Below are 13,428 nucleotides of genomic sequence, written 5' to 3' on the forward strand. Positions count from 1 at the left end.
TATCATGCTATTATCTAAATAGAAAAGACCGTAACGTAATGTAAATGCTAACCCCACAAACAAAACATACACTAAAAAGAAATGACATTCTGATCAGGCTATAAAATTAATTTAATAATGGCTGTAATTTCCATTAGCATAACAAACAGCATTCTAAGGAGGTGTTCTCCAGTACTCTGTGTATCCTTAAAAATCCCATTCCGCTCAGATCAATAATGACTAGCCACTGCTTAGATGTATGTCATGCTATGATACATTCAGGGGAACTGTGATTTCCCCCGTGGTCTTGAGATTGATTTGTTTTGGTGGAGTTTGTGTGAGCAAGAGACTTAAAGCAAAACAGCAATTTTTGCCATGAATTAATTATAAGTTTCCACATACCAGTCTTATTATTACACCTTAGTGAATAATTTACATACACGACATTTCCTATAGTGCAAAAAGACAGTTCCAAAAATAAAAAAAAGCAATTTTACCAAAGATAGTGAACCAAGGGGCATATGTATCAAAGCTTGATGTGAGATATATATGACCAACTAATCAGCTTCTAACTTACATTTTGCAGGCTGTGTTTAAAAAATGATAGTTAGGAGCAGATTGGTTGGTGATATATAGATCACATCAAGCTTTGATACATATGCCCCCAAGTGTACAATTCAGGCAGTTTGCCTTTTACTTGTTTATTTCTATTAATGGTTACGGTCATGGCCAGAGACATTTGGAACATGTGGGCATTTAACTGTAGACTATTAAATTCTGTGTCTCTTTTTGTCACCATTTTGCCCCGCATGACTGTCCGCTCATCATTTTTTTTTTTAGTATTATTTGTTTAGTGACTTAATCTTGACTGTTCTGTACAGAGCCAAGTCCAAAGAACATATTTGGTATGAATTGGAATGCCGACTGTGAGCCAGGCCTTAGTGCCCAACATCAGTGCCTGGCCTCACTGATGTTCTAGTGGCTCAATGGATGCAAATCACAGCAACCATGTTTTGAGATCCTTTCCAGAAGAGTGGAGGTGGTTACATGGCTGCCATCAGAAATTATGGGGTTCAGGACTGACAAAATAGACAGGGACCCCCTTTTGTCACCCAGGGGTGTGTTAGCCAGAAGAGTGACGTCTTCCCCCATCCATGGGGTGTGTCATTTAATACTTTTTTTTTTAAATCATTAATAGTTTTAATTTATTTGATAAGTTTACACTTTTGGTACTACTTTTACAGGTGTTCCCTCTGACTGTACTGTAACTCTGGGACCCCACAAGAACTGGTCTCCTGGAAATGTATTCTTACTGACCTAACATTTGGGGGACCCAACCACACACAGACTCCAGCAATAGTCTTACTCACATGGCTGCATAGAGCTCTGTGAGGCATTTTTTCCTAAAGGATATATAAACCTATTAAACACTGTATGCATGTTAATATTAAAATACAACCATCACCAAATCACCCTACAACATGGATACCTGACACTTACACAGCAGCACAGTAATAAAGGGGCAGACACAGGGGCTGGGTTACATACACATTATACCAAGTAATGGGTAGATAAAAGCAGTAAAAGTTACTGTTAATGCAATCAGCAACAGCAGAAGTTAAACATAAACAGTTAAAGCATAAGAATGTTTATAGCCCTTTTCAGAAAAAGTGTGATGACCTCCCACCTGCATCAGGCCAGGGCCGAAACTAGGATATCTGTCACCCGGTGCAAGGTAGCAATTTTGTGCCCCCTCCCTTCCTGTACCTGAAGTTTGTCCTTGCTCCTCCACAAGGCAGTGCACTACTCAGACGTCCCTGGTATATTGACTTACATTATTTCATACACCATAATACCCATTATGCCACACACTGTAATGCCTATTACCAAAGTGCCACTTACATATTTGTCCGACACCATTTTATAGTCCACAGTAAGGCTTCTAATTACTTTAAAATTACCTGCTTGTTGTCAGGGGTTTCATGCTCGTTGCCAGGGGTTACATGCTCGTTGCCATGAGGTTTATGCTTGTTGCCAGGGGGGGTTTATGCTCATTGCCAGGGGATTTCACAGGAGAAGATGCCGTTTTCAGCATCTTCTCCTGGCTGCGTCAGCGATCCCGATGCCGGGAACGCTGTGTGCATTGCGCTGGCCTAACAGACACTAGAGGTCCAGTAGCACCTCTAGCATCTGTCTCCATCTAGGCGGTGGCCATTTTTGGATGGCCGTTTTCAGCAGAGTCCATGCGGACGGCTAGTCCACAAGGAATTTGCTGAAAATAGCCATCCAAAAATGGCCACCGCCAAGGAGGAGACAGACACTAGAGGGCCAGTAAGGACCTCTAGCATTTGTCTCCTCTTTGGCGGCGGCCATTTTTGGATGGCCGTTTTCTGAGTCTGCAGCCCCCAAGCCACCTCGAGTCAGCTTTTTCCCCCCCTGCAATCCGGCACCCGGTGCAGGTGCACCTCTAGCCCCCCCCTAGTTGTGGCCCTGATCAGGCAGTAACAAATACCCCTTTCACACTGCCAGCAAAAACCAGGATTATTGCACGTGAACGCTCAGCAACCCGGGTTATAGTGCAGTGTGAAAGGGGCCGACTGAAATAACTCGGGTTGAACGTCCCGGCATTTCAACCCAGGTAACGAGCAGGTTTAAACGTGTTAAACTTGGCTCGCGGTGCAGTGTGAACAGGTAACCTGGGTCGATGCGACCTGGGTCCCGTTCTCAGCATAGAAAGAGCCCTTTGCTTGGATATAACATCATCTCCAAGCGCCGGCTCAGCACGTGATTAAGACAGGTTGGGCTGCCAGTCTGAAAGGGGTCTCATCCGGGTCGCACCTGGGATGGACCCATGTACAAAATATCGGGTGCGACCTGGGATAGCGGTGCGAAAGGGGTAGTAGAGTCTGTCCCTACCTTGCCCTAAACAGGAAAATCTCTTTAGAACCTCAGCCTGTGTCCTGAAAGCAGGGTGCTGACAGGCATTTGCTTTCCAGAAGCCGTGGGGAACAGGGAGGGAGCCGGCAGCTTGATGTATAGCCGTCATCAACAGCCTGCTGGGACATATAGTTCTGCACATATTGACTGCTGTACAGTGATATAGCAACAGGACTACAACTCCCTGAACCCCCTGCAGAGACATAAGCCGAGTAACTAGTGGGCGGAGTAGAATAGCTGCTGGCTCAGAGTTTAGCTGACTCATTACTGGAAGGTGCAGCCCCCCCCCTGATGGTTGGCCCTGGGTGGTTACAGCAGCTATAGTGGAACTAGTGGAACCAAACCAGTGCCTATCTATATAATATAACAAACTGCTGATACAAACAATGTCATCACATTGCAATGTAATAACAGTTGGCATGAACTCTGACCCCTCCCTCCAGTGACAGCGATGCACAGGAGAAAGTGAAGGGGCGGAGATAGAGACAGACAGTGGGGGAGAGGGAGATGTGGGGAGAGAGTGTAGGGGTGGGAGAGGCAGATAGGGGAGGGAGGCAGAAAATAAAAAGTAAAAGCCAGGCAAAGTTGGGCATTGCAGCTCATGTTTGAGCTTATAATCGACAGTTACAGAGGGCTTGATTCACGCTATGGTGGACTAGAGTCCATCACATCGAAAGCTTTATATATGAATTGCTTTGTAATTGCCATTATATATCACATTTTACAATCTGACATTCATGTCTTCTCTTTAACTGCTATTATATTGTAGTACACACACCTGTGAGACCTCAGCAGTGAAATACTCCTCTGAAGAAATTGTAATTGGTCAGGAAAGGTGTCAGCATATAAACAAACATTAGATCTACATAACTGCATTACTCCTCACATGTCCCCTATGAACATTGGCACAAGGCTGATACAAAGATGGTCCCACATACACAAAGGGAGGAGTAGCAAGTGGAATTGCTAACAATCGTTTCCCTTGGTGGACTGTAATATCTTTGCTTACTCTGAGTATTTATAGAGCTTCATTTTCCCTAAATATCAGCCTCACAAAGTGCTTTTCTAAGTACTGTTCTTATTAGGCCGACAGCATCTTCATTTCAGTAACAGGAACTGGCATAAGTGACTGTACAGGTGATGGGCACTATTTCTAGGTGCAGACGGTCGGATTTGTGATATTTTGGATGTATTGATATTCTATAGATTTTATTGAATTTATATATTATGTAGGTCCATGTGTTTTAGGTTTTTAATAAAATATAAAGCACCTGTGAGGCTTTGAATACAAAGTAAACTAGATTATTTTTTACATACTTGTTGCGCATGATTCACAAACCAATCAAGTCAATAAAAGGATTGTTTGAATTATTTGTACTTCCAAGAGCCGTATCCCATTTTTCCAATTTGTGTTATTTGTAGCAGTGTAACAGCCCCTATATTACAGCGCTACAGTCAGGTAGTATTATATATTTAAGTGAGCGCCACAAAAGTGATTAGTTACTATCATTTATTCTAACGTTATTTGTAACCAGCAAATCAAAGCCTGTTGATCATTAAGGATCACAAGTTCGGTATATATTATGTATCTATCTGGCATTATGTCTCTCTTTGGCAGAGACACTTTTAAAGAGTCACAATAGTAAAGGGACCTCCCTATATCTCAGTAGGGACTTGTAGTAAGTTAGTTACAGTGCAATACCTTTCACCTGGTCAGGACTTATCAGATTTTATGCAATAAGCTTCTGATTGTAAGGCATTTGGTATGCTTATCCTCATGTGAAAGTGGTGTGTCCTGGGAACCAGATCTGTACCTCTGGTTGCTCACTGGAGTTCAAATGACATTGCAGTAGGACCCTCCTTTCTTTGCGACTGCTGACTCTATAAGCTGGTTAGCTATACTTACTATGTGCTTAGGAGTAAGTAGAAATGATACTAGAAAATGATAGACAGATTCTGATTGGTTGCTATGGGCTACACAATGCTACTGGTCTGTTTTAGAAGTAAATCTACCCCTTAGTATCTCTCCAAAAGATGGTCACCTTTTACGCACTATTATTACCTGCAGTCTCCTTCTTAGTAACACATTTTCCTACTCCAATTTATCTCAGATATCATCTAGGCGACCTCTGATTCTTCATTTGTCTGCTCCTATTGGCTGTCTACTAGATCTGTCTCACTTCACGTTACTTGTCCTTACTGACGCTATAAAATGTATCCACTATTTATGTGCCCCTATTTGCTGTGGTCTCTCCCCTCCTGCTATGTATCTCTTCCCTCTGTGTCACTGGTATTTCTCTTATCCTCCTCCTCCTGTGTGTTCTGCAGCAGCTGTGCTCTCTTTTGTGTCTGTACGCGAACACCACCATTTGTACAATGGTTTCCGTGTGCATGAGCCAAACACTGCTCAAGCTTAATCGTTAAAGACCCTTCTGTAGGTAGGGCGAGATGCTAGTTTCCGCATGGGATCAGAGAAGTAGTGTCACTAGGGGGGCACCGGACTGCACCGGGTGTTACCCTCGAAGGAGTGACACCAAAATGCTGGCTCCTCCCCGGCTCCTGGTCACTGAAGAGGAGCCAGCAGTGCAGAGAGAGTATCTGGGTGAAGCCCAGCATCTCTGGGAGTGCTGGGCATGCCCCCACAGTGATGAAACCATGGGTGTGCTATGAGGCCATGACCTCTTTTTTCCTGCGCACAACTTCAGTGTGCACAGGGGGTTTCCTTGCCGCACTGGATGTCACAGAGTCAAGTGACGCCACTAGATCAGAGCCTGATTCAGAGCTGCACGCAACTTTAACACAATGCTGATGTTCACGGAGTTTAGCGATTATTTGCTACTGCTTATGTGCGAACAGTCCTGGAAAGCCCACGATGTATGCGTAACACAAAGAGTACACACACTGATTCTATTGCGTTCAGGACAGACGGTATCAGATATGGGGTGGCAAAGTGATGGGTGTCCCAGGGTGGTGGCTGGGAGGTGGTCTGGTCTTAAGTGAACACAAAAAAAATATATATGTCTCATGGGCATGTAATGGGAGTGTCATGGGCGAGTAGTGAAAGCAGCTGCATTTTCAGCCGCAGAGCCGCAGCCAGAGGCCATACTCAAGAAACTGCACCTGCCATAGTGCTAGTGTGGATGGTGCACACGATGGTGCCGTGTCAAGAACTACTGGCGGTGTTACAGCATGCAGAGACCCTGAGAGTGAGGGTTCAGGCTTTGCACATGCAGACACTGGCACCGGGGAATGTCTGATACTAGCATTTGCATATTATCGCTGCTGCAACTTCGCACACAGTCACACCAGTGGTCGCAGCGGCGTCCAACTCTGATCAGGCCCTAAATGTCTACACACATACAGTGCTGAAGGCTTTCACGTCTGCTAATCTAAGTTCCTGCCTCTTGCGACTGATGTGTTCAGTTATATATTAGATTTAACTCTTTCTTGTTCATAATTACAATATAGTTTTTGTAGTCTACCAGTGTAACCAGAGGGAATGTATAAAAGTCGTAATATGTTCATGACACACAAACTGTTCAAAAGAGGGACATCCTAGAAGTTGAAATGGAACGGAAGAGGCGCTCACATTGCTATTAAACACGCTTACTGCTGGAGTGGAATTACTGAAATAACTTACGTGTTGTTAATGATCTGGAATCTTTCACCCTTTCTAAAAGAGAGATCTTCTGATGTTCTAGCTTCATAATCATATAAGGCAACAAAGACTGTCACACCCCCTGGGAAGAAAACATGCTCCAGGTAAGCAAAAACAAAATTATATCCAGGTTTCCTGATAAAAAACAAAAATTATCGCTTAAACACTTTCAATTGATATTCAGTAGTCAAATTTAGATGCTTTAATGCACAGGTTCTCGAAGTCGGTCCTTAGGTGCATGTTTTCCAGGTCTCCTCACAGAATCACAAGTGAAATAATTAGCTCCACCTGTGAATCTTTTAAAATGTATCAGTGAATAATGAATACACCTGTGCACCTGCTGGATGTCCTGGAAAACGTGACCTGTGTGGGGGTCCTGAGGACATAGTTAGAGAAGCACTGCTTTAATGCATAGTTAACAACAATAACACAATGTTGTTTTTGTTTTTTAAAGTGACAAGTACACACATACACCACAGAGGAGTTTCAATGTTACTGACCAAAAAACACAACTTATGCTGGGTACAAACTTGGCCATCCCATCGACCGAGTGAACGATAACCTATAAACACTTAAGCCGAGTACACACTGGAGCGATGTGTACCCGGACGACATATCGTATTTGCGGTACACATAAGAACGATGTAATGAAGGACTGATCCTTCATTACCTCGCACGGCGCGGGAGGCGATATCGTCCGGTTGGTCATGCAGCAGGGACGATCGGAAGATATCGCTAACGACTGCGGAGTGCGCAGATTGGCGGTACACGCTGAACTACCTCATTCACAGACAAATCTTCTGTATACACGGACAAATGCACTATGTGATATGTCAGTCGTAAAGCCGACGAATGACATATCGCATAGTGTGTATGTACCCAGTTTTAGTTCTTGCTGGCCAAATAACTATATCAGGTATGCATAAATGACAGATCGCAGATTGTATTAGCAGTGGTTGCCAAAAGAACCTGCAAACAAACAAAATACTGGGACATGTCACATGTGATCTCCAATAACTGTAGGTTATGCAGGTCAGCATGAAGGATAATCAATAAAGCCTCAATTAATCGGTTAATAGAATCCTTGCAACATCGCATAGGTATGTTGAAAAATGTTATGTGTCAGCAAAAAGTATAATAAGAATAATAAAAATGACTTTTGAAAGTTAGTAGATTCAGTAAGCACTGCCCATTTTAACACTAAAAAAAGCTATGATCTAACAGCTAATGATTAGACAGCCCTTAGCACCCTGAGCAAGCACAGAAATGCCAACACTTTAGGCGGAAACTAGGAGATCATTATTACATTTGAAAATTCTTCGGATTAGAGGTTATGATCAAGTTCTCTGTCCTATGTAAGTCAGAAAAAGCACAGGAGACATTCTCAGCGAACTGAATGAAAGATTTTGGTACAGATTTAGTAAGGTAGACCTAAATAGAACCAGTAAATGCTTACCCGTCAAACCTCCGGGGTATGGAGCTGGCACTGGTGAAAATAGGGAAGATGCTCCTCCAAAGGGAGTCATTCCAGAAGAACCTCCAAATGGTGTCATGGAATGACTATTAAAGTTAGCGGGTGGTCCTTTGATGGATGGGGACTGTGCAATCTGTGCGGAGTCACCGCCATATTGGCTGATAGGCTCTTGCTTGGGTTCTGTTCTGTATTTTATTGATGGACCTTTGTCCTCCTTACTCTTAATACAGCCCATGATTATCTGTAAAAAAACAAAGGACAGTGGGTTAAATGAAACTGGATTAGGTGAACAAAGATTTATACTTTACTGTATTACAGAATACTTTCACAACAATAACACTATTTAGAACAGGTCATACAGTATTTATATAGTGAAAGTAAAATTTCTCTCTGCTCTGGCAAATACGTCTTCTCACATGACCTTGGCAATCCGGTTCTGCAGGTTCATAAGTTAGAGTATGACATTTGGTGAAAGGACAGCTTAAAAGAACAAGAACTTGTGAGGCCCTGTTTAAAAAGGGACTGGGTTTCTTCTATGGAAAGAAGTGCCTGTCCTATTAAATAGCACAATGGCACAGCAGTCATTGCATATTACTAGGCACAGTTTCCCAATGGCTCTATGGGGTCTATGTACTAAGCCTTGGAGAGAGTAAGTGGATGGAAATAAAGTACCAACCAATCGGCTCCTGTCATTTTTAAAACACAGCCTGTAAAGTAAAGCTGGGTACACACTTACCGATGTGTGTACCCAGCGATGAGACAGCCGACATATCGGGCGGCTGGTACACTTTACATGATCTGGTGCCCGACCACCCGTTATGTCGGGCTCTGGCTCCGTTCACCTGCCTGGCGTTATTTATCACATTGACAGATTGAGCAGCAGGTACGGCAGATCGGTCAATGCAATGAACGACCCTGTGGGAGCGTGTATAGGGCGACATAGTGCGTACACACTAGTCCTGGGCTCGACAAATCCCGGGGGCCAGGTCGCCATGACGACCAGATTTTGGTGCCTGGCAACCAGATTTTACAGGGAGGGAAGAAGCAGATCAGCCCCAGCAGAGATTATTGCGGTGGGCATTTTCTGCAGTGATCGCAGTTTTAAAAATTGATCGGGTCCTGTAGGACCCGCTGGTGTTGCGGCGGCGGCGTCTCCCAGACCAATCACCGCGCGGCACCTCCACCAGCCAATCACCGCGCGAAGTCTAGTAAGCCAATCACCGCGCGGCGTCACCCCTGCTAATCGTTTTCTCCGCGGCACCTGTTTGCACTGCATCCATCGGGCAAGTGCATTGTTGGTGGTGCCGGGCCCATCTGGTAGCTGGCGCTCCTTCAGCAAGCTGAGCTCTGTGCATGAAGGAGGCAGGGAAGGTGGACACTGCAGAGAGGAGGGAGCTGCAACAGTGACCTGGCAGGGGGCACCCAGCAAAAGCAAGGAGGTAACCACTACCCCATGTGCTGTGTAACAGCTGCATAACACAATTTTAATCCTGTAATTTTTTTTTTATTAATTTTTTTTTTTAATGGTGGTCTGGCTCCTACACTTTCGCCCTGGCTCCTAGATTTTAGAAAAATTTGTCGAGCCATGCACTAGTCGATGATATGTCGGGCCAACCCACCGGATCGGGCAACATATCGTCTAATGTGTACCCACCTTAACAGTTAGGAGCTGATTGGTTGTCAACGAGTGATATTGTTGTTTTCACTCGTTACGAATATTAAATGGTGCTCTAACCAATCAGCTCCTAACTGTCAGTTTTCAAACACATGACACTCAGCTGATTGGTTGCAGCACCATTTAAGATTAGTAACAAGTGATAGCAAGAATATCACTCGATAAACCTGGGCCTCTATCTCTGGGTCTGATTCAACAGAGGACCCAATGCTGATGTTTATGCAGTTAGAGCGCATATTTGCCATTGCGTATGCATGCATCGCGATTGCAAATACATACGCACAGAAGATCCATTCGCAAAGTGAGTGTCATGGGGTCAAGCATTTGGAGGAGGTACCGGAGAGGTAGGGTTAAGTAAAAAGGCGTGTATGACCGTTTCAACGCCATTTCATGGGCGTGCATAAATAGCCATAACGATTGCATTTGCAGCATGAGAGCTCTCTGCGAGTGAGGAAAGCTACAGTGCTTGTGGCTGGTCAGACCTGCCGTAGAAGCTGCATGACTACTCGATGTACGTTGATGGTACAGATGTTTACACAGAAGTGCGACATTGGACGGATATGAGAAGGCCCCAGTGGGCCTCTTTATGTCGCCTGTGCTTTGGCAGGCATTCGCATATTTTAGCAACTGCGGTAAGTAAGCGATTACAGCTGTAATTGCATTTGCGTCTGCAGCTGAACCAGGCCCTCTGTTCTTTATATCTCTCTCCAAGGCTTAGTACATAGACCCCTAAGAGGCAATCACAGAACATGATGCTGCCACCATTACAGACAGCACATTGGTTATAGGGGGGGTATTTATCATAGCTGGGAGAGTGAGATAATTGTGAGAGATAACATACTAACCAATCAGCTTCTAATTCACATTTTGCAGGCTGTATTTATAAAATGATAGTTAGGAGCTGATTGGTTGGAAATTTATTTTTTACAAATTGTATCTCTCTCCCAGCTTTGGTAAATACCCACCTTAGACACAGATGCAGATTCTACAGGTGTGTTCTGCCTTTATTGGCAGGTATTCCACTACAGAATAGTGTAGACATAACTTGTGAAAGAAACTGGATGAGATTATTTACAAAAACATAGTCAGGTCGGATGAGGCGTGGACAGATCTATACAACTAAAAATAGAAACTGATACTGGTGGTCAACAAGGGATCTACTTAAAATATTTATAGGTAAATAATGCCAGTATCGCTCCACAACTTGCAGAAAGCATGTATGTACCAACATGCCCAATAATATGATCTGTTCTGGTAGAATTATCATTAATATGGGTATAGTTTTGTTCCTATACACACAGTGAAGTTAGGACAATAGCCAGATATTGCACCATGTGACCAGCGTCCTGTCAATTCAAAAACACGCGAGCAGACGACAGGCCACTTGTACTAGGAAACAAACATCACGAATTTCAAATCCACGAATATAGAAGCATTTAAAATTTTTGTATCCTCTACTTTTCTTGCTTTTCGAAGCACAGTAGATTTAAACCAAGGGGGAGAGAGCGAGGATTTAGGTCAGGATATCAACACTATGTTATAATTGCAAGATAAACCCTACAATAATTGAGAACATTTATCCTGATGTCACAGGAGCTGGGGCTAAGCAAAAGCATAATCTCTGCCTGGCAGGGTAAACTTTCAAAGGACTTTCTATTTCTAGGATGGATTATATCCACACAGAAATAATTAATGTATTGCTAGACTATTAAGTGTACAACTAACATAACACAAAAATGATCTAACTGGTCTGCAGTGTTTATTTTATTTATTAACATTTACTTATATAGGGCGGTATTCAATTGTTATAGCGCGCCCGATCTCCCGTCTAAAGTGATGGGAGATCACAGGGCGCTATTGAATTGTTGCAGTTCTTCGCGCTGATTGCGCCCAAAGTGGTCGGGTTTAGTCACGTAAAGCATCTACCCCCGACCAAAGTGCTGGGCGCAACAGCGAAAAGTGACGTTTGGGCGCCCAAACATGTCACTTTTCGCCCATTTCAGCTTGCACCTCGCTGGGACTGCGAGCTGAAATGGTGTGCTAGCAGCCGACTGCGCCCGACAGGAGGAACAATTGAATAGCTCCTGTTGGGCGCGTACAGGTGCGCAACCATTGATTGCCGCCCATAGTGTCAGCGTATGCCATTGCACTTTACAATTGTGAACAATCAGAAATAAAACAAGACTGGGTAATAACAGACAGACAAAGAGGTAAGAGGGCCCTGCTCGCAGGCTTACAGTATTTTTATTTATAATAAATGCACCCATGATTTATCATTTATATAGAACCTATCAAAAGTGGTTCAAGGAAGGACAACTGGTGAACCAGCAACAGGGTCATGGGTGCCCAAGGTTCATTGATGCGCATGGGGAGTAAAGGTTTTCGTCCGCATTGTCCATTATCAAAAAAGAGCTACAGTAGCACAAATTGCTAAAAAAGTTAATGCTGGCTATGATAGGTATCAGAACAGAGGGCCTGATTCAGAGCCGCTCGTAAGCAGCCGCTCGTTCGCTCCGAGCGATGTTCGCACAACTGCACATGCGTATGGGTTGTAATATGCATGCGCGAACCAGTCATTGCGGTCGGAAATTGTGTGCTTGCAAAATAGCGAATGCCTGCTAATTTGAGTGACAGAATGAGGCGTTTGTGGGTGGTAACAGGGGAAGCTGCTTGAAAACGGGGAGTGGAGATCCGAACGCAGGCGTGCCAATAGGTCAAAACGGGCGTTTTAAGGGTGTGCATAATTAACAAAGCAGCGTCATCGGCCACGTCACTTGGTTGTTTCTTAGCCTGAACTGTTCGCATGATTGCGGTAGGAAAATCCAACCACAAGCACTGCGAGCAGTTCAGACGCCTTTCGATGTACTCGATTAATCTAATAAATAGCGGAGATGACGTAGGATGCGAGCGGCCAGGGGGCGTCTTTACAAAATAGCGAGCGCATACTTTGTTCGCTCGCTCAGACATAGAGGCGTCAACAGACCGCAAAGAGCGAGCGCCCAATTTAAATAGCCGGCCCCTTTTTCTGAACGAGCGAGCGCAAATAGCGTCTGGCTCTCAATCAGGCCCAGAGTGCATCGCAGCTTGCTGCGTATGGGGCTGTGTAGCCGTAGACTGGTCAGAGTGCCCATGCTGACCCTTGTCCACTGCCGACAGTGCCTACAATGGACACGTGAGCATCAGAACTGGAGGAATCGGTATGTAATACCGACAGACGGGATCCAGGCAGTCAGGATCCCGATAGGGTTAACATACCGATATTTGGTGGTCGGTATGCTAACCCTCCCCCTCTCCCTACCCTAACCCTCCCGTCTTAGTGCCTAACCCTAACCCCCCCAACAACTTACCTTCGCCGAGATTGTGACCAGCGTCAGTATTCTGGCGCCGGTCAGGTAATCCTCAGTAGCCAGACTTCCGGGATGCCGAACGCATACCAAACTGGACCATGGAGCAATGGAAGGAATGGCCTAATGAATCACATTTTTTACTACATCATGTGGACGACCGGGTGCGGATGCACAGTTTATCCTTTTGAAGATATGGCACCAGGATGCACTATGGGAATAAGGTATGCCGGGGAAGGCAGTGTGATGCTCTGTGCAATGTTCTGCTGGGAAACGTTTTGTCCATGCATTTATGTGAAAGTTACGTTGACATGTACCACCTACATAACATTGTTGCAAACAAAGTACACTCCTTCATGAC

General features: G+C 44.5%; 1 protein-coding gene across 2 annotated transcripts in view; it reads right to left on the bottom strand.

Moving 5' to 3' along the window:
• The window catches only part of YES1 (YES proto-oncogene 1, Src family tyrosine kinase), an 83,923-nt gene that overhangs the window by 15,669 nt on the left and 54,826 nt on the right, over nt 1–13,428 (bottom strand). For both annotated transcript variants that reach the window (XM_088469628.1, XM_088469629.1), the window contains exons 2-3: nt 8,031–8,289; nt 6,557–6,656 (exon numbers count right to left, since the gene is read on the bottom strand). In XM_088469628.1, coding sequence (XP_088325754.1) covers nt 6,557–6,656; nt 8,031–8,283 — 353 coding nt within the window. In that variant the 5' untranslated portion in view covers nt 8,284–8,289. The remainder of the gene's footprint in view (nt 1–6,556; nt 6,657–8,030; nt 8,290–13,428) is intronic.

The sequence above is a fragment of the Taudactylus pleione genome, unplaced genomic scaffold, assembly GCF_031769625.1.
Source record: "Taudactylus pleione unplaced genomic scaffold, aTauple2 ptg000093l, whole genome shotgun sequence".
In the NCBI taxonomy this organism is placed as follows: Eukaryota; Metazoa; Chordata; class Amphibia; order Anura; family Myobatrachidae; genus Taudactylus; species Taudactylus pleione.